Here is a 24,006-nt window from a genome sequence, read left to right as displayed (position 1 = left end):
AACTCCATACTGTTTTCTACAGTGGCTGCACCAGTCTGCATTCCCACCAGCAGTGAAGGAGGGTTCCTTTTTCTCCACATCCTCGCCAGCACTTGTCGTTTGTTGATTTGTTGATGATCGACATTGTGACAGGTGTGAGCTGGTACCTCATTATTGTTTTGATCTGCATCTCTCGGGTTATTAGTGACTTTGTGCATGTTTTCATATGTCTCTCGGTCTTCTGTATGTCCTCTTTTGAAAAGTGTCTACTTAGGTTCTTTGCCCATTTTTTTATTGGATTGTTTATCTTCCTTTTGTTAAGTTGTATGAGTTCCCTGTACCCAGCTATTTTTAAATATTGGGCATGTTATCCCTTTAAAAAGCAACCAGAAATGAAAGTCTTTAAGCATTTTGAGGTGCAGGCAGTCAGTGATCTAGGGGGGCACCTGTGGTGAGGTTGCTCAGGCTTGGCGGAGGAGGCCGTAGAAATGCCATCTTCCCAGACACCTGATTTGCAAATATGCCCCTGAGCTGGACAGAAATTACACACAAAGAAAACCAGAAATCACATAGGGTGACCACTGGGGGTGTGGGGAAGCTCATAGATTGTCCCTAAAGCCCAGAGTTTGTCCACACAGCCCTGAAGCACTAACTGAGGTATGGCTCACTGAAGGGAGATTGGAAGGACTGTCTCCACGCAGGTAGTTGAGTCTTCTATCTTCCCACAAGCCTCAGAGTCCAAGCAGTGAGTGAGGGGATTGTGGGGAACCTGAGGGTCCTGCTGGCCCAGCAGGGTTGCTGCCATTCGGAACCCTTGCCCTGTGTTGGTAGATGCCTTCGTCTTGTGTGAATTTCAAGAGGAGTCTGGGAAAGCACCCAGGCCTTCCCTAGCCCCATGGGGCACCATTGTTAGATTTGACCCCTGCCTCCTCAGCACCCCTTCTCACACACATGATCTTTGAACAGATACTGGTAGTTTGGCTTTCCTGGGGTGGCCCCCACGCAATAGCCCCTGCCCCCTACTGCTTCCAGCGTCATTCTCATCTTCCCAGCGGTGGGGAGGAACCAGCCTCTTGAGTCAGAAGCGTGGATGAGAAGCTCTGTGTTGCCTGTAGACCCTATAGGCAGTCTGTCCAGAGCCACCAGCGGCTGAAGTCCCAGGCTCAGTCCCACCCCAGCCTTCTCTCTCGCCCCAGGGGCCTGGATGACTGCACTGTGGGGTGAGAGGGCAGAGCTGAGGAAGGAGCCAGCGAGGGAGAAATAAGGCCATGGCTGCACTTGCTGTCTTCGGCTCTGTGCGCGAGGTCAAGGGGCCGATTGATTTTTTACTGTTTCCCAGCATCAGGGCTGGTGAGAAAATGTGAACACTACATGGCAGAAACCTGAGCTGAGGCCGAGTGGAATGAATTTGCTAATGGAAGGCAAGCTCAGGGCACCCTTGCCCACCCCACGGTCCTCATTCAAGTCGGAGACCGTCCAAAATGCATGAGCTGCTTCTCCTGAATCAACTCTTGGTGGGTTTTATTTTATGCTTTTGAGTGTGGATCAAGCATAAATAGGTACCATTTTTGTTAGGGCAGACAGCTGTCGTCTCAGAATCTTAGAGCTTTATCCTAAAACAGGTCTCTTGAAAACTGGACTTCTTGGAAGCACAGCTGTCTGAGACTTAAATGGCTCAGGGTCATGCACTTCAGACTCAGAAGACCTCATATCGGGAGTTTGGTTCTCAAGTTTGCGGCCCGTGGGCTCAAGCCTTTAAGGTACCCACTTGCCATGTCTGTTATTTTCAATCAGAAGACCTCATATCGGGAGTTTGGTTCTCAAGTTTACGGCCCGTGGGCTCAAGCCTTTATTTTCAGAGGTAGGATCTGCAGAGATATCTGGGAATAACAGGGGAAGTCCACCCTTGGTAAGGCTCCTGTAGCCAGAGTGGTTCCATTTTTATCTTGTGTATAATTTGGAGTTTCACTATTGAGGGGAAAAGTTTGCAGAGCATTGTGATGTGGGGGCATCTTCCCAGAACTAGGCCCCATCTCCAGCCAGGCAGCTGTCCCTTCCAGGAAGCTGCCTATGGGGACATCGTCTGGGAGGGTGTGATGGGATGGGAACCTAGCACCCACACTGGAGTGTCTCAAGAGCCAGGTCACCTGGGCTGTCCTTGAGATCTTGCTCCCAGGAAGCTCAGAGCCAAGTGCTGACCTAGCTCCCCACAGCTGGAAGTCCTGGAGTAACTTCGCTCTCTACCCACCTTTTACTCTTGGACTCTCGTCATTTACTTGGTGTTTTAGTGTCTTTCAGTATTTAGTATGTATGGCATTTGGGTTTGGGGGAGGCTCCTGCCATTCAGTGGAGTGAGAATCCTTGAGATGAATTCTAGGCCAACTGGGTTCCTTCCACGTCAGCTCTCTAAAAAGTTAGGTAGTTTTCACATCCTCCAGTTTTCAACCTGAAGTACTTGCACTTCAGTCACACAACCAGTGTCCTTGGAGGAGTTACAGTCTGCCAAACAGCACAAGCACTGAGCAGACCACAGACGTTAGCTGGGGCCTCCCTACTCCTTGGAAATTTAGAAAACCTTGGGCTCAAACCCAGTTCTCTAGCCCATGCACAAATGGGCCTTTCTGCCCTCTAGTCTCTTGTGCTCCCCCATTTCCAGGTCTTGGCCTTCGTGTGTAATCTCTATGTGACCTGATGTGAACCCAGTTGAAACTCAGTTCCTTTCACTGGTTTCCACCAAGAAAGTCCACTTGTGCCACACAAGGAGAGAGTTGAAGGAGCATTTCCTAAAGATATGGGGGGTTGCAGAAAGTCACTCCCCCATCTCCGTTGCCCCTTCCCCTCTTCCTCCTCACTCCTCACTCTCAGATTTCCCTCAGGAAGTGCAGGGCAGTTTTCCCTACACTGGAAACTCTGGGGGCCAGCCAGTCCCTATGGAGCTCAGCTCACGTCCCTGCATTAACAATTGATTTTTCACAAATGTCAGTTAAGATTAGGTTCAACTACATAGTAAAGAAAAACCCAGAAGAAGTATATTTCCTTCTTAAGTAGAGGAAACCTGGATGAAGGTGGTCAAGGGCTCCAAATAGGCATCAGGGACCCAAGCACCTTCCTGCTCAATGCTCTTCCATCTCAATGCTCCCTAGTATGTCATTCCTTCTCATGGGCCAAGATCACTGCTGGGGTTCCAGCCATCACACCCATGTTTTAGGTAGCAGAATGGAAGACGGCACACCTCTTCCACTTTAAGAAGCCGTCCTGAAATCCAACATGCCTCTTTCATTTCTATCTCTTTGACTACAATTTAATCACGTGGCCATGCCTAGCTGCCAAGTTCTGTAACTTAGATGAAGGTGAGAATTGATAGTGGGAGACATCTCACCATATCAGAAACGCTGTCCAAAACCCTCTTGACCTCAGAGGATTCCAGGTGCTAGCTATGAAGGTAATGATAATCATTGCACAAAATCACAAAGCATCTTGGAAGTCAAGTTCCTTGTGCCCTACTTGGGAAGGCCAACTCCTTTTGGCCGATCAGGCCCCAAGGTGGACAGGGCAGGCTGCGGGAACACAGGGGCAGGAACAGTTAAACCCACCACTGCGGCTGGGCTGAGCTGGCCCTGAGCTGAGTGAACCTTAGAGGATGAGGAAGGGAACGCTGGCCGGGTGGCTCAATTGGCTGGAGCATCGTCTGGCACACCAAAGGGTTGTGGGTTCAATTCCCAGTCAGGGCAGATAATTAAGTTGCGGGTTCGATCCCCAGTTGGGGTGTGTACAGAAGGCAACCAGCCATTGTTTCTCTCTCACATCAGTGTCTCTCTCTCTCTCTCTCTCTCTCTCTCTCTCTCTCTCTCTCTCCTTTCCTCTCTCTTTAAAATCAACAAAATCATATCCTGGGGTGAGAATTTTAAAAAAGGATGAGGAAGGGATTTGTGAGAACTTAAAAGAGGCAATAGTGAATTCCAGACTGAAGGAACAGCCCAGCTGAGGAGAGAGAACGTGGTTCTTGTCACGAGTGTGAGGACCCGCCTAGGCTGTTAAAAGGCAGGCGGCCCCATCTCAACCCAGTGGTTCTGCGGGGTGGGTAGGGTTTGAGGAGAGAGCTGGCACAAAAGGTCTCTGGGAGTTGTAACTTCTTGAGTCCTGTGGATTTGACCAAGCATTAAGGAGAAATAGCAGAGATTAACAACTGAAATGCCAGGCAAGACAGGTGGGGAGGGGAGGAACCAGCTCCCTCCCTCCCTCTAGTTGCTGTCATGTGGGAATGGGGCCCAGATCTTTCTGTTTCGTATGAAGCCAGAAATTCAAATTTGTGTGTAAAATCTTCCAGCTTATAAAGGTGGTACCTGAAATAAACTGACACAAACATGATGTGAGCCAAGCATATCACACCTGCAAGCCCCCAGACTCGCATAGCAGCCTGGCTCTCCGTGGGGAAAGCAGTGCTGGTGTGCTATCCACAGAGAAAGGGTGTGTAAGCTATGTTCAAGGCGCATATTCCAGTGTCTCCTCATAGAGTTCAAATCAGATTCAGACTTACAGGTAAAAAGAAAACTATTGACCATCTAAGCCAAGAGATCCTCACTAATAGAGGAGAGGGGGCTTGTCCAAGGTCACAAAGCCATTTGGGCAGAGTTAGGACTTGAACTTGGGGTTCTGACTCCCAGCCCAGTGCTCCCTCTATCAGTGGACCTCAAATAGAAGGCTGACCTTTTTGTTTTGTTTTTGTACTTGACAAATGTTAGAGACTTACTGTGAGTTCATCTTCCCAGAATAACTGGCAGAACAGGGCCAGAGTGCAGCAGGAAGACCTGGCCCACCCCTGGGAAACCCGGGCTCCTGGAAAGTTGGGGGGGGGGGGGCGGCGCTCCATTGGCACAGGTCCTCCTGCTTCTGGAGCATCATGCCTGACCTGGCTTAGGGGAGGTTTTTAGTGAGGCTGGGGAGAGAGCTCTGGAAGCCAGAACAGATCCCAGGGGTGTGTTAGGGACCTGGGAGCTCGAGCCTGTCCAGCTTCCAGGCAGCTATGTCCCCTCCCAAATGCATCATCTAGATGTGTTAGCATTTACTTGGCCTTTCCCTGGCTGTTGGATATTCCAGTTGTCTCCAGTTCCGCCACACACATCAGTGCTTTGCACATCCACGTAGTTCTCTATGTGGATCCCTTCCACAGCACAGATTTCTAGATGTGGAATCGGTCAGATGGTGTGAAAATCCTCACGGCCTTTGATACACATTTCTCAGGCTGTTCTTGAGACATACTCTGGAAGAGCCAAGAATTTTATCTGCTGGAGATCTCAGGAAGGCCTGTTTGCCTGTGCCCTTGTCCTATGACCTCTGGCTTGTCTGAGTGTGTGCAAGTACCAGGTGATGTCTTTGACTCACAGCCAGGAAGCCCCTGGCCTCCTGCGCCAAAGCCAGGTCAGCAAGGGCTGCCTTGCCTGGATGAAGCAGGTACAGGGCAGGCCTCTGAGGTCACAGGCCTTCTCCAGGGCCCTTCTGACCCTCTGGCATGTCAAACTGACTCAGAGTGGTGGACCCCAGCCCTGCCCAGTGTGGCTCAGTGATTAGAACGTCGGCCCACATACCAAAGGATCTCGGATTCAATTCCCAGTCAAGGGAATGTAGCTGGGTTGCAGGTTCGATCCCAGTCCCTGTGGGGTACGTGCGGAAAGCAACCAATTAATGTGTTTCTCTCACATCCATCTTTCTTTCTCTCTCTCTCTCTCTCTCTCTCTCTCTCTCTCTCTCTCCCTCCCTCCCTCCCTCCCTCTTCCCCTCCTTTCCACTCTTTCTAAAAATCAATGGAAAAATATTCTCAGGCCCAGCTGGCGTGGCTCAGTGGTTGAGGGTTGACCTATGAACCATGAGGTCACAGTTTGATTCCTGGTCAGGGCACATGCCCAAGATGTGGGCTTAATCCCCAGTGTTGGGTATACAGGAGGCAGCCGATCAGTGATTCTCTCTCATCATTGATATTTCTATCTCTCTCTTCCTCTCTGAAATCAATATATATTTTAATATCCTCTGGTGAGGAGTAACAACAAAAAAGTGGTTAATACCTCGATTTGAGAAGGAGCCCCTTGAAATAGCAGGGGGAGTCTGGGCATCCAGAAATAAAAGCATATTATCGAGCCTTTCTGGGTTCCCAGTGCCATGAGGGAGGGAGGAAGAGAGCAAAAAGGTGAGGAAAGAGGGAAGGTGGGCTTTCAGCAGTAGCAGATGAGGGAGAGATGCGCTCAGTCGCCTCTGCCCAGCTAGACCCTGCAAATGGGTAGTATCAGAGGTCAGTGATTTTTTTCTTTTTAACTCTCAGCACATATAACAGATGTGCAGTGTTTATTGCCAGTGTATGACTTGACCCCCAATCATTCTTAAAATGAAGGAACTTTAGTAATCTGACTGCAGCTTCAGCATCTTGCCTGCTCCCCACCCCCACCCCCACCCCCAGGCTCTATCCGAGATGTCTTATGGCAATAAACCAGGGCTTTAAAGAGCTTGGGAGAGAAGGGGTGAGTGTCACCTTGGTGACAGCCTCATCATTCATCCATTTGGGCGGAGGCGTTGTCAGAGTGTGAAAGGCGTAGTCCTAACTCTGTTCCCACACTCGCAGGCCCCTCTACTCACAGTTCTGACAAATTCGCAACTCAGGAAAAGCCATCTTGACATTTTGATTTGTTGAGGGGCAATTCATTTTTGAGGCAAGGAAGCAGCTTGTGAACTTGGGGGTTTAAGAAGTAAGCAGCTCTAAAGCTGGTTCTGCGGGGCTGTGGCTGATTGCCCCAGGGGATCTTCCTGGCTGGTGTTTGGATCTGTTTCTAGGTTTGTCATAGTTTGTCTGAGGCCCCCACCACTACACACTCAGAATACCACTCAGTGCCTTTCCTGAGAACTCCAGCATGGTAACCCCGCTCTTTAGGCAGGCAGGCCTCTGCCCATAGGTGGGGTGGGAGTATCGTCCTCCACAGAAGAGGGTGCGGTGATTTACCTACCACGCTCTCACCAGGCTCACATCTGCCTGCCATTACATCACCCCAAACCAGGAGGACTGGGGATATAAACAGATGTATGACTTTTAAGGAGCTGATCCTTAGACAAAAATAACTTCACACAAACATTAGTACAAAATAGCCCCTCCATGGGGTCCCACTAAGTCCTAATAGGGGATAGAGCAGCAGGTCGCCTTGCACACACCACCCCCACAGGCCCTGTGTCCACCCATTGGTGGGTGAAGGGAGGCTCAGGGAAGTGCAGACTTGCCCAGGCCCCATCACTGGTAATAGGAATAGATCAGGAATAAAACCCCAGCTTCCTGGTGCCAGAGACCCTGCTCCATCCTCTACCAGACTCGGTTGAGGGCCAGAGAGTAAAATATTTCAGGCCATGTAGTTTCTATGGCAACTATTTAGCACCGCTGATATAGCTCAAAAGCAGCCACGGACAATATGTAAGCAAAGGATTATGGCTGTGCCAATAAAACTTTACTTACCAGTCACCGGGCCGTAGTTTGTTGACCCCTGCTCAGTACCCTGCTACCTTCCTGAGTTCTGAGGGCCTAGAGAACCTTCTGGAAGAAGTGTCCGCAGGAGCTAGGTGATGTGAGGCTCAGGCAGTGCAGGTGAGTGAGTGAGGTCTAGGGCTGGCCCGGGTGAGTGCACCCAGGGAGCGAAGGAGAGGTTTGATGTGACCGGCCAGGAGGACCGGATCCCACTCTCAGCTGGAAGGAGGGCTTGCCCCTCCCCTCCCCTCCCCGACTCAGTGCCGCTTCTGAATCACTGAGGAAAGCAGTGGGGCCCACAGCCACCTGTGTGTGTTCCTGTCCAGCTCCCCGGGCTAAGCAGGAACCAGCTGCGCTGTCCAGGCTCCTGGGACCACTGAGGAGGCCTTTGCTCCATGGGAGCGTTCGTGGATTTCGTGGATAAAATCAGAAGCTATGGCCCTTTAGAAAAGCAGGCTGTATAAAGGACAAAAAGCACATATCCCCTGGAGGAGGGGCTCCTGGTGGGCTCACGCAGAGGGGCCTCCTTCGTTGTAAAGAGCACGCTGTGCTCGCCACTCGCCACGCCCTGCAGGAGTTTGATGACGCTCTCTCATTGCACCCCCCACAGTGGGGTGATGGGAAGTTGGCGAGACACCCCAGCTAGCAGTTGGGAAGTAACACTGGGCACATGTTCTGGGGCTTCTGGGTGGTGAAGCAGGATTTGCCCAGACTCCAAAACATGGGGCTCGTCTACTTCCCTGTTCTGGGAAGGCCCCAGGCCCTAGAAATGGGTCATCCCATCGCCGAACCCAGAGTTGCTGAGGGCCGTGTGAACTGTACAGTCACACGCCACCTAACAATGGGTCTGTTCTGGGAAATGTGTCATTAGGCAGTTTCATCACTGGACGAGCACCTAGAGTGCACATGCTACACACCTGGGCTGTCAGGTACTGCCTGTGGCGCCCAGGCTGCAAGCCCGTACAGCGTGTTACTGCACAAAACAGCAGGAAATTCCATCGAGCACGAGAAGAGGATGCAGTCAAGAGGCAAGGTCAACACGGCTACTGCAGACTTCTTACAAGTAGAAAGACTACTCTCTAAGGATAAAAAGTATAGTAAATCCATCAACCAGTAGCATAGTTGTCTGTTATCAATATGAGTCATGTACTGTACGTAGTTTACACGGCTGGCAGCCCAGTAGGCTTGTTTACACCAGGGTCGTCACAAATCGCACATAATGAACGCATTGCACTATGATGGCTATGATGTTAGTAGGTGACAGGAATTTCGCAGCTCCTTATACTCTTCATATATATATATTTCAGGGAGGAAGGGAAAGAGAGATAGAAACATCAATGATGAGAGAGAATCATTGATCCACTGCCTCCTGCACGCCCCACCCTGGGAATGAAGCCCGCAACCCAGGAATGTGCCCTGACTAGGAATCAAACCATGATCTCCTGGTTCATAGGTCGACGCTCAACCACCGAGGCTGGGCATTCCTTATACTCTTATGGGACCACCATCGTTGACTGAAACGTCCTTTTTCGGTGCATGATTGTAATTGGTGGCTTGTCACCAGGGCTTTCATATCTCCCATACCAAATCCCCAGACCCGCCAGGGCAGAGCCACTTCTATGGCATGGGCATGTTGGGGGCTCTCCCCTCCCATCCAGTGTGGCTTCAGAGTTTGGGTCTGGTACCCTGCCTTTGATAGCATGGCGCATTAGCAAAGGTCCACGTCCCTGTGTGACCTTCTCCAGGATGCCGCTGAAGTTCTCTGGCTGCATGTCCCTTCAAGGGCACAGCACACATGTTGCTGAACCAGGTCAAGCCCTCCAAGTTACAGCTCACAACCCTGCCCTAGCTGGGGAGCTGACCTGGACCTTCAAGGAGCTGGATTTGAGTTGGTTAGCGTGGCCTTTACACGAAGGCCCCGCCCCACCTTTGCTAGCTGGGGAGCTGACCTGGACCTTCAAGGAGCTGGGTTTGAGTTGGTTAGCGTGGCCTTTACACAAAGGCCCCGCCCCACCTTTGAGGTGGGGGCTTGCCCTAGAGCAGCGGTTCTCAACCTGTGGGTCGCGACCCCTTTGGCGGTCGAACGACCCTTTCACAGGGGTCGCCTAAGACCATCCTGCATATCAGATATTTACATTACGATTCATAACAGTAGCAACATTACAGTTATGAAGTAGCAATGAAAATAATTTTATGGTTGGGTCACAACATGAGGAACTATATTTAAAGGGCCAGAAGGTTGAGAACCACTGCCCTAGAGGGTCCCACACACAGTTGGGACCCCTCCCACCAGGCCGGCTGGTTTCCTCCCGCTTGGTCACGTCACCCTCCACTTGTCTTACAGGCTTTGCCGTGGCCCAGTGCATAAACCAGCACAGCTCACCATCCCTGTCGTCGCCCTCGCCATCTGCCAGCGGGAGCCCCAGCGGCAGCGGGAGCACCAGCCACTGCGACTCAGGAGGTGCCAGCTCCTCGTCCACCTCCTCTGTTGCCCAGAGCCCATCAGGTATTGGCCCAGTGACACAGTGCGGGGGTGTTTGGGGAGCCTGTGATTCCTCGACGCCAAGACCTCTGATACCCAGCTCCTCACCACCTTGTTGGGACACTGTCACTTAGGGTTCCGTGTTCTCTAACAGCACTGCCCCCAGGCTGGCTGATGTCGCTCCCTGCAGGGTAGGAAGTACTCCCTTTGCAGGCTGGTCCACTGAAAGGCCGTCCCTGACCACAGAGCTGCAGGGGGAGGACCAGAGGCAGGCCAAGCCTAAATCTACCCTCATCACCTCCAAAGTCATAGGTATCACAGGAGGGCTGGCAAAAGAACCACGTCCCTACTAATTGTTTTCCCTTTATAGCATACCTGTTTCCTCTTTAAATGTTTGGTGTAGTGTAGTCGTCTGAGACCATGGGTGCACCTGCTGCCCGTTTGAGAGTCAGTCAGGATGTGCTAGTCATATCTCGCCTCCTGTAACTTACACAAGTGTCGCAGACAGACCTCATGAGCAGGGAGCCCAGGAAGGGACATGTGAGTGGGTGTCCCCCCAGCCCATGTTTTCAGCTGCCCTGAGCCCTCACACATGAGTGCCTCCCTGCACTGTGTATGAACCCAGGCTTGTTTCCTAAACAGTATGGCCTCAAAATGCAGCCAGAGGACAGGGCTCGAGCTGGGGTGGCAGCGATGCCTTGAGAGTGTGTGTGCTCCACACCCCGTTTGGGGACTCTCGGTGTCCTTGCCTCTTCCTGCAAGGTCCCTTCTGGAGCCCTCACCATCCTACTTCAGGGGCCCCTCACGTAACTCTTGTTAAACCGTAGATTGATGGGTCATGACAAAGCGATGTGAGGGCACGAGCCACTGTTCCCTCCCCTCCAGGGGCAGAGGTCTCCTTGGGTGCCCACACCTCTCTCTGGCCTGTTTAGCTTTTGCAGTCCCTAGCAAAGGGTTAAGCCAGCGTGGCCTTTGTGCCTGTGGCTCAGGAACACCTGTACCCCTACCCTCCTCCCACGAGCACCCATTACCTCCATCTCATTAATATTCATGAGGCCTATGTCCAGCCGGTGTGGTCCAGTGGTTAGGCATCAACCTGTGAACCAGGAGGTCACAGTTTGATTCCCAGTCAGGACACATGTGCAGGTTGCAGGCTTGATCCCCATTGTGGGGTGTGCAGAGGCAGCTGATCAATGATTCTCTCTCATCATTGATGTTTCTATCTCTGTCTCCCTCTCCCTTCCTCTCTGAATTCAATAAAAAAATATATTTTAAAATAAAACATTCATGAGGCCCAGGCAGCAAGGTCACCCTCAAGCCACCTCACTCAGACTCTCTTCCGCTCAGCACCTGCCCCTCTCTGTGCCCCAGCTGGGGAGATGACAGCCCTCTCTGAGCTGTTTCTGAGCCCGTTTAAGATTGGCTGCATATCCGAGCAGTTGTCGCTGCCCTTCCCAGGCTCGTAGCAGGGAAATTCAGACAGAGCTTCCTCCAGAAGCCAAGAGCCCCCTCAGCCCCTCTGAAGCCTGGTCTTGTGCTGGCTCTGGGGCCGAAGTGCAGGGTTGTGCGTCTGTGTGCTTGTGTTGCACCCATGTGCTGCCTGCCTGTGCACGTTTCTGTCCGTGTTGTGTGCACCCAAACACGTGATACCTAACATTACATTTGGCATGAAAGGTCTCATCCTGGTGTCAGTAGCTACACCTCTCTTCCATTTTTAAGGAGGCACAGCCCACAGTTAAGCCAACAAATGAGCCGTACACTTCTCTGCCTAAAACCGAAACCAGCAAAGAGCCACATTATCAAAATCGGGCCATGTATGCAGATGTTCCCCTGAACAGCCCTGGGGCTTCGGCTCAGCACCTTCCCCCGAGGCTCAGGTCCACGGTGCACACCTTCGTTTTTCTTGGTCTCCCTCAGCCCCTCCATCCCTACCGCCACCATCCCCTGCACGGTGCCAACAACATGTCTTTTTGTCTCAGAAATGCAGGGCTGTTAGCCTGGCTGTCGGGTAGCGAGGCAGTTCCAGTCGGTAACTGATGGCCAGACCCTCCTGGGTATCCGCTCCCGTTGTGGGGCATCCTCGGCAGGCCTGCGGGGCCAGCATGCGAGCCCCCATTTGTTATGCCGCCTGACGGTGAAAGCCTGAGGCCAGCCTGCCCGTCCACATCTCTGCAGACACTGAAATAGCTCCCCTCCTGGTGAGGGGCCGGCCCATTGGGCAGCTTGTGCTTCACTCTCAACCCAGGACCCACCTGTTGATCCCTGGAAAGAGAGAGCGTCAGAGCGCTTGAGCAACTGCCCATCACAGCTGCCCGGCCACAGGCATCAGCTCTGTCCCAGGGTGGCAGGTCTCTGGAGGACCATCATTCCCTTGCCTCGCAATGCCAACTTCCAGGCCAGCCCACCGCCTCCCAGGTCCATCCAGGAGACAGCACCTGGGTTCCCATGTCCCTACAGGGCCAGGTCTGCCCGGAGGGCCCATGCATTTGCCTGGTACCTTCCCGAGCCATGTCTTACTGAGCCGTGCTGGGTGGGGAGCCAAGAACGGAAGAGGGGAGAAGGTTCTAGTGGGGCGGGTGCCCTTTGGCCAGTTTCCTGGTTTGGCGTCAGCCTGGAATGGCGGCCAGTGTTCAGGCGTCTGATTTGGAAAGGCCAGGCCTGTGTTGCCTGCTCAGCAGACTCTCCACCCACAGGGCCTGGCCACAGTCTAGCAGAGGCCGCATCCTTCGAGGGCCAGCGAGCGGGGGTGGGCCAGGGCCTCCCCGCAGCCCAGCCAAGAGGCCACTAGTCCTCAAAGTGGCTTTTGAGGGCACAGTGCTGAATCAGAAGCATTCCTAGCCCTGTTTCCAGAGCCCCCGAGTCCAGGAAGTCCCCATTGTGGAGAGCAGTGGCCAGGTCCCCTGCAGCCGAATCAGCAACTCCAGTGGCTCCTCTGCTCCTGGAGCCGTGCCTTGCTCAGTCAGGTGTTTGGTTGGGGAAGCACACGAGAGATGCCGACCACCAGGGGACGAGACAGGCCCAGCTTTCCGTGTCTCTGCTCCGTGGTTTTGAAACCTGGAGTTGTACAAGGAGACCCATAAAGCCAGGGGTGAGCCTCACACCATCTGAGCCGCCGACATGGCGCGGCACCTACCGCCCAGCCTTCTCTGTGTACGCTGCCGCATGGTGTCCACAGCAGCCCCACGCGGCAGGCACTTGCTCAGAAGTGCTTCACAGACACCTCCGCATCAAATCCCGCCTCCCATTGTACAGTTGAAAACACGGGAGCTCAGAAAGGCCATGCAGCTTGGTCAAGACGCTGCTGCTAGTAAGGGGGAGCCCTCGCCTTGGCAACTCCCAACTCATGCTCTACCTTCTGACACAGCCCAGCAGAATCAGGGGTTCCTCGGTCGGTCTCGGGTACCTCCAAGGGTGTTGCAGAGACTCCGGACCCAGGTTTGGGTCCTGGTTGGGGACAGCCCATGAGGTGCACACAGCTCTCCTTCCAGTATGCACAGAGCCCAAATGAAAAGCCACAGCCCATCCACAGAGACCCAGAAAACTGCACCCCAGTCAGCAGAGGCTGGGCTATGCGACCCCTGTTGGGGAAAGCCTGGTGATCCCCCAAAATCAGCAGCAAAGTGGAGCCCAGACAGCCACATCTGTCAGCCCAAATGGCTTCGTCCTTAAAGGAGGGCATGAAACCATTCTGATACCCAGTTGTGTTTCTGCCTCTGCCCTGTGTCCAGGCTAGAGGACCTTAAATTTCCTGTCTGAGTTTGAAAGAGAACAGGTTTATCCCAAATGCAGATTTTCTCAGCTTCCCTGGGGCCTTCAGTACCAGCACTCAAGTTCTGTGGCTGTCAACCCTGACGACAGTAGGGCCCTCTACAGGCCACCCCACCCTGCCCCTCAGCCTCTTAGTGGCTTATCCCTCTGCATCTTTTCTGCCTCAGCCTTGGTACCTCACCTCCACTCTATTAACTTTCTCTAAACAAACAGATTTGTTGAGTCCCTCCCACATGCAGGCACTAGGGATACAGGATAATAAAGGGTGGCATGCACAGGCTAGCCGGGGAGCCCATGGTCCATCAGACGACCACACAGATAAGTGTCCAGTTACAAACTACAACAAAGGAAACGTGCAGGGAGCTCGGACAGCTGAGCAGCTGCAGGAGGGCCAGAGGCTCCTGGAGGAGGCCGCCCTGGAGCTGAAAGCCAAAGGGTGAGGGGTTCACCAGGCCAGGGTTCCATGAGGAAGGGGGCCTTGGGCCTCACACAAAAAGAGCCCAGAATCTGGCAGGAGACAGGTTAATTCCTTCCCCCGTCTCCCTGGGGTCTGCCTGTAAATTCTGCCCTCCTAAACACAGACTGGGGCGGTCTGGTTTTGAGAAACAGTCCCATCAGGGCTGAAGCCTGTGGCCCAGCACTGGCAGAGGGCTCCTCCCAAGGGGAAGGGACCCCACCCAGAGGAGTCACCGGTTGCCAGTTGCCCAGAGGTGCCCACTATTCTGGAAGCACCAACTTCTGATTCGCCATTGCACACCAGATACTGGGTGGGTGTGAGTGGCTCTTTAGCAAGTACTGACCCTCAAATCAGGGCCAAGACATACTCCAGACCCAAGGCACAATCAAAGCTGAATTCCCTGGTAACCAAAGTAACCAACCAGAAAGAGTTGGGGCGAGGGATTTTATTTTCACCTTCAGTTATGTGCCTGTTAAAGGTGTGCAGAGGGGGGGGAAAAAAAAGGTGTGCAGGGGGGACTTTCCTGTCTGGTTTTACCACCCGATACAGGAGTTGACCTGTTCCACTGTCTTTTAAAGTGCTTTGAGATCTTCAAGTCTTTCTGGGGAGAGCTGGCGCCCTGCACAGGGGAGCGTCCAGGAACCCGGCCTCTTGTCGCCCACTCGTCCCCAAGAGCTGGCCTAATAGGCCTCAGCTCCTTCCCCAGTGAGAAAATTACAGGGTTGGAGTCAGCACATTTTTTCCTTAAACATTTATGGTTTTGAGAAGCTGAAATTGCAGAGAACCTATGGCGGGAAAGAGAAAATAGACCCAATTTTGGAACCAAATGTAAGACCAGTAGGAATTCTTTAGAAATATTTGCTGAGCCTGGCGGCATGGCTCAGTGGTTGAGCGTCGACCTATGAACCGGGAAGTCACCGTTTGATTCCTGGTTGGGGCACATGGCTGGGTTGCTGGCTTGATCCCCAGTGGGGGGTATGCAGGAGGCAGCCAATCAATGATTCTCTCATCAATGATGTTTCTATCTCTCTCTCCCTCTCCCTTCCTTTCTGAAATCAATAAAAATATATATTTTTAAAAAAGAAATATTTGCTGAGTTACGCCTGTACATACACATGATGATAGTTACACTACACATGTACACACATACACACAAATGCACACATAATCTTTCACACGTGTTCTGGGTGAGCTACTTTGAAGAGGAAGGAAAATCGTTTGTTTAAAAAAATTAAGTTAGAGTTAAGGCCAACCTGCTCTTTTCTTTTTTAAAAATATGTATTTTTTTATTTATATCAGAGAGGAAGAGAGATGGAGAGAGAGATAGGAACATTAATGATGAGAGAGAATCATTGATTGGCTGCCTCCTGCACACGCCCCACTGGGGATCGAGCCAGCAACCCAGGCATGTGCCCTGACCAGGAATTGAACCATGACCTCCTGGTTCCTAGGTCTATGCTCAACCACTGAGCCACACCGGCTGGGCCAGCCTGCTCTTTCTGATGTCCATTCTTAAGGGCCACAGAATTATGAGTTGTGGCCACTGTGACACTTCCCCAAGGTTTACAGAAAGAAGGACGATTTGGTTCCTGTCTGGAGCTTGACAGGGGCAGGGTACTGCTCTTCGGGGCCTCCCTCCCCGTCCTCACCTCTTCCTAGGGCGATTGTTTGAACATACGACCTTCACCCCAGGACATAGTCCCATTTGGACCAACTTAGAGCCAGACAGCCCAAGACTGACCTGCATGTCACTGAACTCAGTTACCACAGTTGGGCAGGACTTTTAAGGACAGAAACCTGAGTCAAAGTTATTGTCTTTTCTCCCCAGTTTTCTCCACGGCATTTTTTTAAAATTGGGATAAAATATAAATAACTTAAAATGTACTATTTTAACCATTTTTAAGCTTATATTTTAGTGGCATTAGGTACCTTCGCCTTGTGTTCTGTGGCCTTGATTTTAAGCTTTGCTGTAATCCCAAGTTTGTCTCAGATGACGGTTCCTTCCTTCCCAGTGAGATGCTCCTAACATTTTTGTTTCAGCCGGTTAGAACCAACCCTCTGGCCTCCCCGCACCAGGTCTCAGATCTTCCTGTCATGGTTCAGTCTTGGTTTTCCAAGGTTCGTCACTAGAGCGTCGCCTGGAGAGTGTCACCCATGGCTGGGGAGGATGTCTCAGAGCGCCTTGCCCCGAGGCCTTCCCAGAACTCACAGAGCTGCGCTCTCGGCTCTCGGGTGCTGACACCGAGGGCCGTCGGCCTCATCGTTGGGTCAGAAATCTGCTTGTTGCACCAGCTGGTTTGGCTCCGATCCTCCAACCACACAGCCTTCCCTCCTCAGAGCCTCCCTCGGATGCAGGGTTCACCTCTTACCTGCTGGTTTGCATCGAAACTACGGGCCCCTGGTCTCTCACCAAGACCCGATGATGCTGATGGCCCCACTCTCTCCATTCCAACAGGACCCAACCTTTGCTGTCCTTACCCCGATTGAGCCCCGACACCACCTCGTCCTGGAGGGACGGAGTGGGAGATGTCTTACTTGCATGGGGGGCTGCGCCCCACGTCCCTGCTGTCACAGCATTCCCTGAGCACTGCCCGGCCCCTTGCACACTCATCGATGCTCAGTGTTCGTCTCTGCTCTGTGCCCCTCTCCATGTCACCTTTCTGTCTTGTTGTTAAAGGCTTTCAATGATCTGTTGCTGTGTTTCCCTCTAGTCAGGAGTGGCAGGAAAGGACGCCGGCGAGTGTTCAGCCTGTCGGAGGCCGACAGTCACGGCGGCCACTGGGTTTAGTGCTTCGAACGGCAGCTGTCACGGCAACTCTGGCACAGTCCATGCAGGCAGGTCTCCTCCGTTAGCCTCCGCGGCCCACGACGCCCCTCTCCCGCCGCATTTGCAGTCAGGGCTCCCAGGACACCAAGTCGTGACCTGAGAGCACCCTCAGAGTGGGCATTTCCTCACCTTCCCTGGACTAGAGCTCCCTCCCTTTGTGGCCTCATCTCACCTGAGGATCAAATCCCCTGGCTCTTTCCCCTTCCATGCCAGACCCCGAAGCCTGGAAACACTGCCCTTCTGGGTAACACCGCGCAGGCCCGGCCAGGCTCAGCACAGGCCCGCGCCTTCGCAGGACAGCCCAGTGTAGGCCACGGGGTTGGGTGGTAGATTTTGCAATAAGCAAGCAAGAAGTCAGCTTTTTCTTTTCTTTTCTTTTCTTTTTATCCTGGTCTTGCTCAAAGCTAAGTGATAGATTCCGTCACATTCCAGCCAAAGGCCGAAAGTTACAGACACACCAATGGCTCTCACTTCATCGTCCCCCTCTTACAATTACGCTCTGGATAGCGGCGAGGGTGCCAGCACTGCCTTCTCCCTCGGTGCTGCCTCAGGGTTTCCCACATGCGCCCTCCCACTTGGCAGCTTCGCTTGCCAGTCAGGAGCCTCCTGCCTTCTTTTGTGTTTAAAAGCTGTTTCCTCTGAGCTTTGCCCTCTGACGTGCTGTGCTGCTCCTCTCTCCCCCACCTCACTCAGGCCTACCTATTCCAGACGAGCACATCAAACCCAGGTTTTTACTGGAAACTGTAACTCACTCAGCAAGGGTCAGCCAAGCCCCTGCCCCAAAGCCAAAGACAGCTTCTGAGGGTGCCGGCCAGGGACATGATGGTCAGCTTGGGGCAGAGCCACAGGGAGGCCGAGCATCACTCATGGAAGCCTGGACATCCGGGATTTCCCACTCCGGTCTCCCGTTGTCTGCCCTGCCCCTGGCCAGGAAGCCAGAGTGTCCTCCAAATCCCTCACTTCCTGGGCCAGGCCCCAACTTGTGGCCTTAGACCTCATAAACCCCAACTGCAGTAACCTTTGCAGCTCAGCACTTGACCAGAAAACGTGTCCTCGCTGGGCTGTTTTCCCCTGGTGAAACCTGCAAAGCCCCCTCCCCAGTGGATAAGTGTGAAGGTCACATTTAAGAAGCAGTTCTTAGTTTAACAATAATAATAAGGAAAGAATAAATAAAATAAGACAGTGCTGTGGGTGACGGGTAAGAGGAGGCATGTTTTACATGGAAAATATATTTAAACAGCCATGACAATGAAGGGTCGTTGTCCTCATCTTACTGATGAGGAACTGTAGCTCCAAAGAACTGAAATCTCTTGTTAGGGTCACAATATAGATTGAATGGTGGCCCCTGAAATACACACCCATGTTCTAATCCCTGGAACCTGTAAATATTACCATATAGGGCAAAAGTGTGGTTAAGTTAAGGATCCTGAGAGGAGGCGTTTATTCTGGGTTATTCAGGCGAGCCCTGAATAATTTAATAATGTAATGAAGACATGTTTCAGATCTTAAAAAACAAACAAACAACAAAAAAAAAACAGGCTATTTTTATGGGGAAAATCCCATCTCTTTTTAAGTGTTGGTTCTTTTCCTAAAGAAGTGACAGTGTTGTGCATAGGGTGTTCTTTGTCGGTTTGTTTGTTTTCCAACATATCTGATGGCAACTTTCCCGCATCCTTGATTTTTCTCATCACCAAAAACCCCGTCAGGGATCAGGGAGAGAGGTTTGCCAGCGTTTTTGAATATCTGCCTGCAAATGTGGACGGGCAAAGAGGGAACTCTTACATAGACTTTTTGAGAAAAATGTGAAGGAAGTGCTTTGCAGCTCTGTCTCCAGATGGCACAGAAGTGCCATTTGGAGAATTAGTCATTTCTCAACTGTCCTGTCAGCAGCTCGACTTGCATGTGTACCCACATGCACAAGGCTCACGGACATGCACCCACTCGTGTGAAGCGAAGTGCGGCCGCGGAGCAGGTGAGCCCCCTCTCAGCCACACATCCTGGTGAATGACAGGCAGGTTGTGCTGGGTCAGCCCATCACCACAGCCGTTCTTAACTGAATGAAGCCAACTCACAGAAATTCGGAGAAACCAGAATGCGTGTGGGGTGTTCACCATTCTGTCTCAGGTCACCCTGCTTGAGTCACTTTTTCCACTAATGCCCACGGTGCCACCCTCCAGGAGTGAGGTGAGGACAGGCCCAAAGTCCCACACAGTGGTTTTCTCTGACCTTATTTCACTTAAAAAAAAGGGGGGGGTGGCTATAAAGAAATTAACTGGGACCTTGTAGTGCTCATCTTGCCTGAGAGTCTCCTGGGAAGCAACCCTGCCATGCACTTTGGGGGCTCAATCTGTTGCTTGCACTTTCTCTCCACAATGGGGATCCTCATCCTCTCTCTTCTTTATCCATGCTGTGTGCCCTTTGGTTTTATTTTGCTCTTGGTTTTTTCATTCTGTTGCTCACTGTTGGCAAATTCTATTTTGTTTTGGCTTAACTTATAAGAAAAAAAAAACTAGAATCGCATTGGACAAAAAGAATGTCTACCACCATTCCCAAGACCCAGACTCATGGCCCACACAGTGTCGCCAGCACCTCCAGCCGATGGCTCCTCAACCCCATGGTCCATACAAATAGCGATTTGCTTTCCAAGTGAGATGCCCACAGCCTTCTTATCAATGCTTTCAGATTACAGGCATGTGACATCCTAGAAGATGTTTTCCACAATGCCCTCCAGTCACAACCGGCGTGTCTGTCCAGGCAGGTCCGTCATTGGAAAGCAAATGAGGCCATCTGTCTGTAACCTAATCAAGGGTTTTGAAAAGCACCCAAAAAAGAAATTGCTGCTCTGAGAATAACTGTATGGGGCGGAGCCTCCCCTTCCTTCTGACTTGGTTTCTCCCTGTGGGGACCAGAATGGCCGGGGCGATCACAGTCCCTTTGTGAGTGCTAACTCAGCACTTCAAGAAGGAACAGGAGACAGCAGTCCCAGCTTTGCAAGTTGAAAAGTTCTGTAGAATTCCCTCCTCTGTCTTTTTTATTATTATATATAATTCTCCATAAATGACTCATATATATATATTGCAGTGAGTTCCCTTTTTGGTAAATGTCACCAAATTAGACTCTGGAAATAGCACGAAGTGATAAGCACCCCCAAGCCCATTTCCTCCCTCCATGTGTGTTTATCATCAGGCAGGTGGGTCAGGCCTGGTGTATCCATACAGCCCCCTGGGCCCTTCCCTGGGCACCCAGGAACTGGGCTTTCATAATCCACCCCAGGATTTTTGCACAAGCCCCTCACTTTTCCTTTGCATCGCAAGTGAGGGTAGCTCTGGGCCCTGACAGATTCCCCCAAGCCTAGGTCAGACTGCTTTCACCAGCTTCTGTGCCTCCAGAAGGAGCACTGGAGCAAGCTGTTCCCTCCACACCACCATCTCCCACCCAGATCCCCCTGGGCCTTTGTTCAGGACGGGGCAGAGGGTGCCCGCAGAGCAGAAGTCTCAGAGCTAAGTGTCCCTGTGTTTCCCCCCACCCAGATGACGCCGTGACTATGGAACAGCCTCAGCCTAACCTTCCCGACCAGTTGGTGATCGTCAGCGAAATGGAAGCAGATGCCAGGCCCTGCAAGAGCCTGGCAAAGAGCGTGGACATGGAGACGGTCAGCCTGTCCCCCAGCCTCACCCCGACCCAGCAGCCCACCATTTCCCTGCTCTGCGAGGACACGGCCGATGCACTGAGCGTGGAGTCGCTGACCCTCGTCCCACCTGTGGATCCCCACAGCCTCCATACCCTCGCAGGCATCCCCCCGCCACCCCCACTAGCCGCCGAGAGCACGGTGACCCCAGGCAAGGAGATTGCACATCCAGAGCCAGCGGGCCCCACCGAGCACTAGTCCGAGCCACGCAGCCTCCCTCTGTGGGTGTGGCTCCGCTGGTAGGGACCCAGGCCACTGACTCCAAAGACACATTGAGAGCATCGCTGTGACCATCTTCACCACCCCCGTGTGCTCCTTCACTCCATTTGAATTCCTCTTTCACTTTCCACTTCTTCGAGAGCAGCTGGGACCCATGGAGACACCCTAGCAAACCCAGAGGACTGAGGTGGCGCCTCGGGAAGTGGTTGGGTTCCTGGAGTGCGCGCCCCCAAGCCTGGGTGGCAGGACCCACCACCACCACCACTCCATCAGCCGGCCCTGCCCAGCTCACAGCTCCTCCGTGCATCCCAGTGTGCACGGAAGAAGCGGACGAGGTCACCATAGGCAGAAATTTGCAGGAAAGCGAACTTCGATAAACATCTCCTTTGGGTATTTATTTCCACTTTTGGCAGCAGGTGGAAAGCATTTATTTTAAAAGCACCTATTTTGTTGAAAAGTCCAAAAAAATCCTCAATGCTAAGGTGTAATGTCATGTAAAAAGTGTAAGATTACTGTTAAGTTTTCATTTTCGTTTTCCCCTGAACTTCCCAGTGTTTTGGTTTAGAGTTCTCAGTCTGGCGTTCTCCGTTTTCTTAAGTGATTCTTATTTCTTTATTACTCACTAATTCTGCAGGCCTGTGGGATGATAACTACCTTCCTGGAAAGTTTAGAATATTTTTTAAACAAAATAAGGGAGATACGTGTATTCTCAGGTACACAGGGAGCAGAGAGGGTGGGGGTTTCCCTGCCAGCAGCCCAGGGGCCTAACATTACCTGAAGTCTTTTCATGAAACTGCAGTCAGCTCCTGGTTCAGCACCCGTTCCTGGTCTCTGGCCCAAAAGCAAGCAGGACAGTTACCCAGCATCCCCTCAGTTGTCCCATCTCTGTTTGCCTAAGAAAGAACCATTGGGGACCGTGAAGCCCCCAGTGGCTGTGATGAGAGCAAAGGCGTGGCAGCAGCATCTGCATTGCCTGCTCGACCCTGTGCACTCTTCCTCTCCTGCCACCGCCAAGACACAGCTTGTGTGTTAAATGAACCCCCTCCCTGTGGGCCCGGGGTGCATGGGCCAGTTCTCCCCGGATCCAGTAAAGCAGCCAAGGTTCCTTCCTGCTTGGCACAGCCAAGCGACCCTCCCCCCTCTGCCGTGCTGAGACCTTCCGCAGCTTGCCTGCCAGTGTCCACCCGGGTGGCCTCCAGATGCTCCGCCTGCTCACCACCCACCTCTCCGCCTCCCTCAATCCAGCCGCCACAGCAGGGCCTGGAGGAGACAGTTCCTGCGGGGGACGGGAGTGGTGCCAGTCAGAAGCCCTCCGGGCAGCTGTGCCCACCAATCTTCAACAAAGAAAAGACTCATTTAGGCTGAAGTTCAGGGCCCCAGCAAGAGGAACAAGCCACGGCCACCCGCAGAGCCAGGTGGGACGGGAGAGGAGGACAGTCCGTGGGGAGGAGGGCCGGTGGTACCCCTTCTCCAGCAGCCAGCACAGGTCCTGCGTGATCTGCTTGCACGTAAAACAACCCGTCCCAGGGCCATGCACTTCTGGTTTTCCAATGACTCAGGCAGCAGAACTGAAGCCAAGTGACTTCCCAGGTGGAGCCAGGCCCTCCCCGGGACCACCGCCTGCCGTCCGGAATCCAGTGGTACCTGGTGACTTCGTGGCCTCCGGCACTGACGGAGAAGGTCTCGGCAGGGGGACAGCATGCCCAGGGGCCTGTGGCAGCACTGCCCAGGCTTGGGGAGCCGGATGTAGCCTCCATGGACTGTTGAGTGAAAGGTGCAGATACCCCCAGCCAGCCCGTAGCTCACCTTTAGGTGTGTGGGTGAGGACTGCTTTCACCTGACACCTTGATGCTGAGGAGGACATATGTCCTTGTGCTGGCAGGTCTGGGGTCCGGAGGAGGCAGGCAGGGTCTTGGCTCTGATGAAGGTCTCATCTCACCAGGTCTTGGCCGTCTTAGCAGCAGTGGAGAACCCCACAAACTTCACAGCGGGGCACTCCCAGGCTGGCCAGTCCACACAGAGCCCTGGGTCTCAGGTGGGGCAGAGACAGTTAAGCAAGGAATTCTTGGAGAGCCCAGAGCAGGAGGGACCCTCTGACCCATGGGCCCTTAAACTCATCTCTGATGTCAGCCCCCACATTCCTGCAGGAGGGGCTGGGGTTGGTCTCACCCTCCCCAAGTCCACACTGAGCTCTTGGGTTGGCCACGCTAGGGGCAGGGTTGACCACATGAGCCCCCAAACCTCAGCTTTGAAAGTTGCCGTGGAGAAGCAGTGTCCTTTCTGGCGTGAGGGAGTGAGGGCGCCTCTCCCCAAAGGCCAGGTGGGGCGAGTTCAAGGAGCTCCCCAGGGAGGAAAAGAGGACCATCCCAAAGCCACAGTGAGAAGGTGGGGCAGATGCCCCATCCCAGGGAGGGGTGGGCAGGAGGGTCCTCCCGCCCCAGCAGGCCTTCCCCCCCTCTTCCCCCTCTGCCAGGCCTGCCCTGCTCTGTGCTCTGCAGGAGGCAGCTTCCCACCCAAGCACCGAAGAAACGCATCCTTCACAGACACGGGAGATCTCCAAGGTCTCGAGGTGCACTGTTTAGAAAGGCACTGGGTGAACTGATTCTCATCTTTTCTAGATGCAATAAGTGAGAACTATCTCGTGTAGTCATGTTGACACTGGGCATAAACTGTGAGGGTTCCTAATGTTCCTCCGAACTGCAAATATGTAAATAAGTTTGTCCCGAGGAGGAGCAGGGTTAGGAAACCTCACGCTTCTGGGCTGAGGGACCGTTCCAGGGAAGTACCTGCTCACCAGGGTGACTCATGCTTCGTGAGCACTGCACACCAGGGTGGAAATGAAAACTGGAACTTCCTTGTAAATTGTTACTTGGCAATAAACGTGAAAGAGCTACCAGAATGTGACGGCTGCTTCGTGTGCTGTGGCAGGGCGGCCACGCAGGCAAAGGGCAGGGTCTCTGCTGTCTGGCCCTCAGTCTGTCACAGCTGTCAGTGTTCCCGTTCCTAAAGGGAGGCAGGGCTGTTCCTGCCCAGAGCTGGGGAAACGCAGGTGCATCAGGTTCCATCCAGAAAGTACCTCTCCCCCCTCCCC

At 52.9% G+C, this 24,006-nt stretch overlaps 1 protein-coding gene across 5 annotated transcripts in view; it reads left to right on the top strand.

The window, feature by feature from the left end:
* Positions 1-23,814, top strand: part of CLEC16A (C-type lectin domain family 16, member A) — a 231,483-nt gene extending 207,669 nt beyond the window's left edge. For 4 of the 5 annotated variants that reach the window (XM_005871741.2, XM_005871740.2, XM_005871739.2 and 1 more), the window contains 2 exons: positions 9,819-9,980; positions 20,539-23,814. In XM_005871741.2, the coding sequence (XP_005871803.1) occupies positions 9,819-9,980; positions 20,539-20,894 (518 nt within the window). In that variant the 3' untranslated portion in view covers positions 20,895-23,814. Of the gene's footprint in view, positions 1-9,818; positions 9,981-16,892; positions 17,017-20,538 lie in introns of all 5 variants that reach the window. The other variant, XM_014544186.1, reaches the window with a different exon arrangement.
* The last annotated feature ends 192 nt before the right edge of the window (positions 23,815-24,006 follow it).

The sequence above is a fragment of the Myotis brandtii genome, unplaced genomic scaffold, assembly GCF_000412655.1.
Source record: "Myotis brandtii unplaced genomic scaffold, ASM41265v1 scaffold355, whole genome shotgun sequence".
NCBI classification, from domain to species: domain Eukaryota; kingdom Metazoa; phylum Chordata; class Mammalia; order Chiroptera; family Vespertilionidae; genus Myotis; species Myotis brandtii.
The sequence above is the reverse complement of the archived record's forward strand: the minus strand, read 5'-3'. Positions and strand labels throughout refer to the sequence as shown.